The 1,478-nt window shown below is 56.2% G+C and overlaps 1 protein-coding gene across 1 annotated transcript in view; it reads right to left on the bottom strand.

Moving 5' to 3' along the window:
• The window catches only part of LOC120500577 (protein-tyrosine kinase 2-beta-like), a gene marked incomplete at its 5' end in the record, with an annotated part of 3,047 nt that extends 1,699 nt beyond the window's left edge, over positions 1-1,348 (bottom strand). Inside the window, one exon of the mRNA XM_039705650.1 lies at positions 1,109-1,348. Within this exon, the coding sequence (XP_039561584.1) occupies positions 1,109-1,348 (240 nt within the window). The remainder of the gene's footprint in view (positions 1-1,108) is intronic.
• Positions 1,349-1,478: the final 130 nt, after the last annotated feature.

Raw genomic sequence — 1,478 nt, 5'->3', positions numbered from 1 at the left:
AAAGGGAAGGGAGACCCTTCCTGGAGTCCCAAATTCCCAGTGAAGCCCCTGGATCCCAAAATTCCTTCCCAGAGAGGAGCTGGGACGGGGATGGATCCAATGCCAGGCTGGGAGAGCTGGGAATGGAGGGAATTCCCTGGAATTTGGGAAGGAATTCCCAGCTGGGCTGGAATTCCCAGAGAATCCCTGGCAGTGTCCCAGGAAAGGTTGGAGCAGCCTGGGAGGGTGGGGTGGGAATGGGATGGGATTGAAGGTCCATGGATCCCATCCCAAACCATTCCGGGATTCTGGGATCAAGGACACTCGGGATCCATCCCGAGGGATTTTTATGGGATTCAGGGATGGGAAAGGGAAGGGAGACCCTTCCTGGAGTCCCCAATTCCCAGTGAATTCCCAAAATTTCTTCCCAGACAGGAGTCGGGATGGGGATGGATCCAATGCCAGGTTGGGAATGGAGGAAATTCCCTGGGAAAGGAGAGCTTGAGATGGGTTTGGGAAGGAACTCCTGGTTGGAATTCCCAGATACTCCCTGGGAATATCCAAGGAAAGGCTGGAGCACCCTGGGACAGTGGGATTGGAATGGGATGGGATTGAGGCTCTCTTCCCACCCAAACCATTTCGGGATTTTGGGATCACAGACATTCAAAATCCATTCAGGGGAATTTTTATGGAATTCGGGGATGGAAAAGGGAAGGGAGACCCTTCCTGGAGTCCAGAATTCCCGGTGAAGCCCCTGCATCCCAAAATTAATATTCAAGGAGGAGTCAGGATGGGGATGGATCCAATGCCAGGCTGGGAGAGCTGGGAATGGAGGGAATTCCCTGGGAAAGGGGAGCTTGGAGTGGGATTTGGGAATGAATTCCCATCTGGGCTGGAATTCCCAGAGAATCCCTGAGAATATCCAAGGAAAAGTTGGAGCACCCTGGGATTGCAGGATTGGAATGGGATGGGATTGAAGCTCCCTCCCCGCTCAACCCATCCCAGAATTGTTCAGGAATCCCCACGGAAAGCCCAGAACACCCCGGGAGTGGATCCATGATGGGATTCCCGCTCCTTTCCCACCCAACGAGATTCCCGAGGAATATTTTGGGATGGCGGGGCGTCTCACCAGGCTCTGGACCTCCTGGCGGAGCCAGCGGTGGTCCTCCAGCATCTCCTTCTGCTGGCGCTCCATGGCCTGCTCCACGCGGAGCCGCTCCAGCTCCAGCAGCTGCTGCGCCTCCTCGCGGCTGCCCGGCCGCTGGAAATCCTCCTCCTGCCGGAATTCCGGGAAAAAACAAACAGCGGGATCCGTCGGGATCCGTCGGGATCCGTCGGGATCCGTCGGGGTCGGGGATGGGGGGGGGTTCTGTGATGGGGGATTGTTACTGAGGAATTGGGTGGGGTGGAGGGGAGGGAGGAAATGGGGGGAAGGAGGAAAAGGGGAAAATGGGGGAAAATGGGTGGAAATGGGTGGAAATGGGGGAAAATGGGGAAAA

Source organism: Passer montanus, unplaced genomic scaffold (genome assembly GCF_014805655.1).
Source record: "Passer montanus isolate IOZ18808 unplaced genomic scaffold, ASM1480565v1 scaffold1815, whole genome shotgun sequence".
In the NCBI taxonomy this organism is placed as follows: domain Eukaryota; kingdom Metazoa; phylum Chordata; class Aves; order Passeriformes; family Passeridae; genus Passer; species Passer montanus.
The sequence above is the reverse complement of the archived record's forward strand: the minus strand, read 5'-3'. Positions and strand labels throughout refer to the sequence as shown.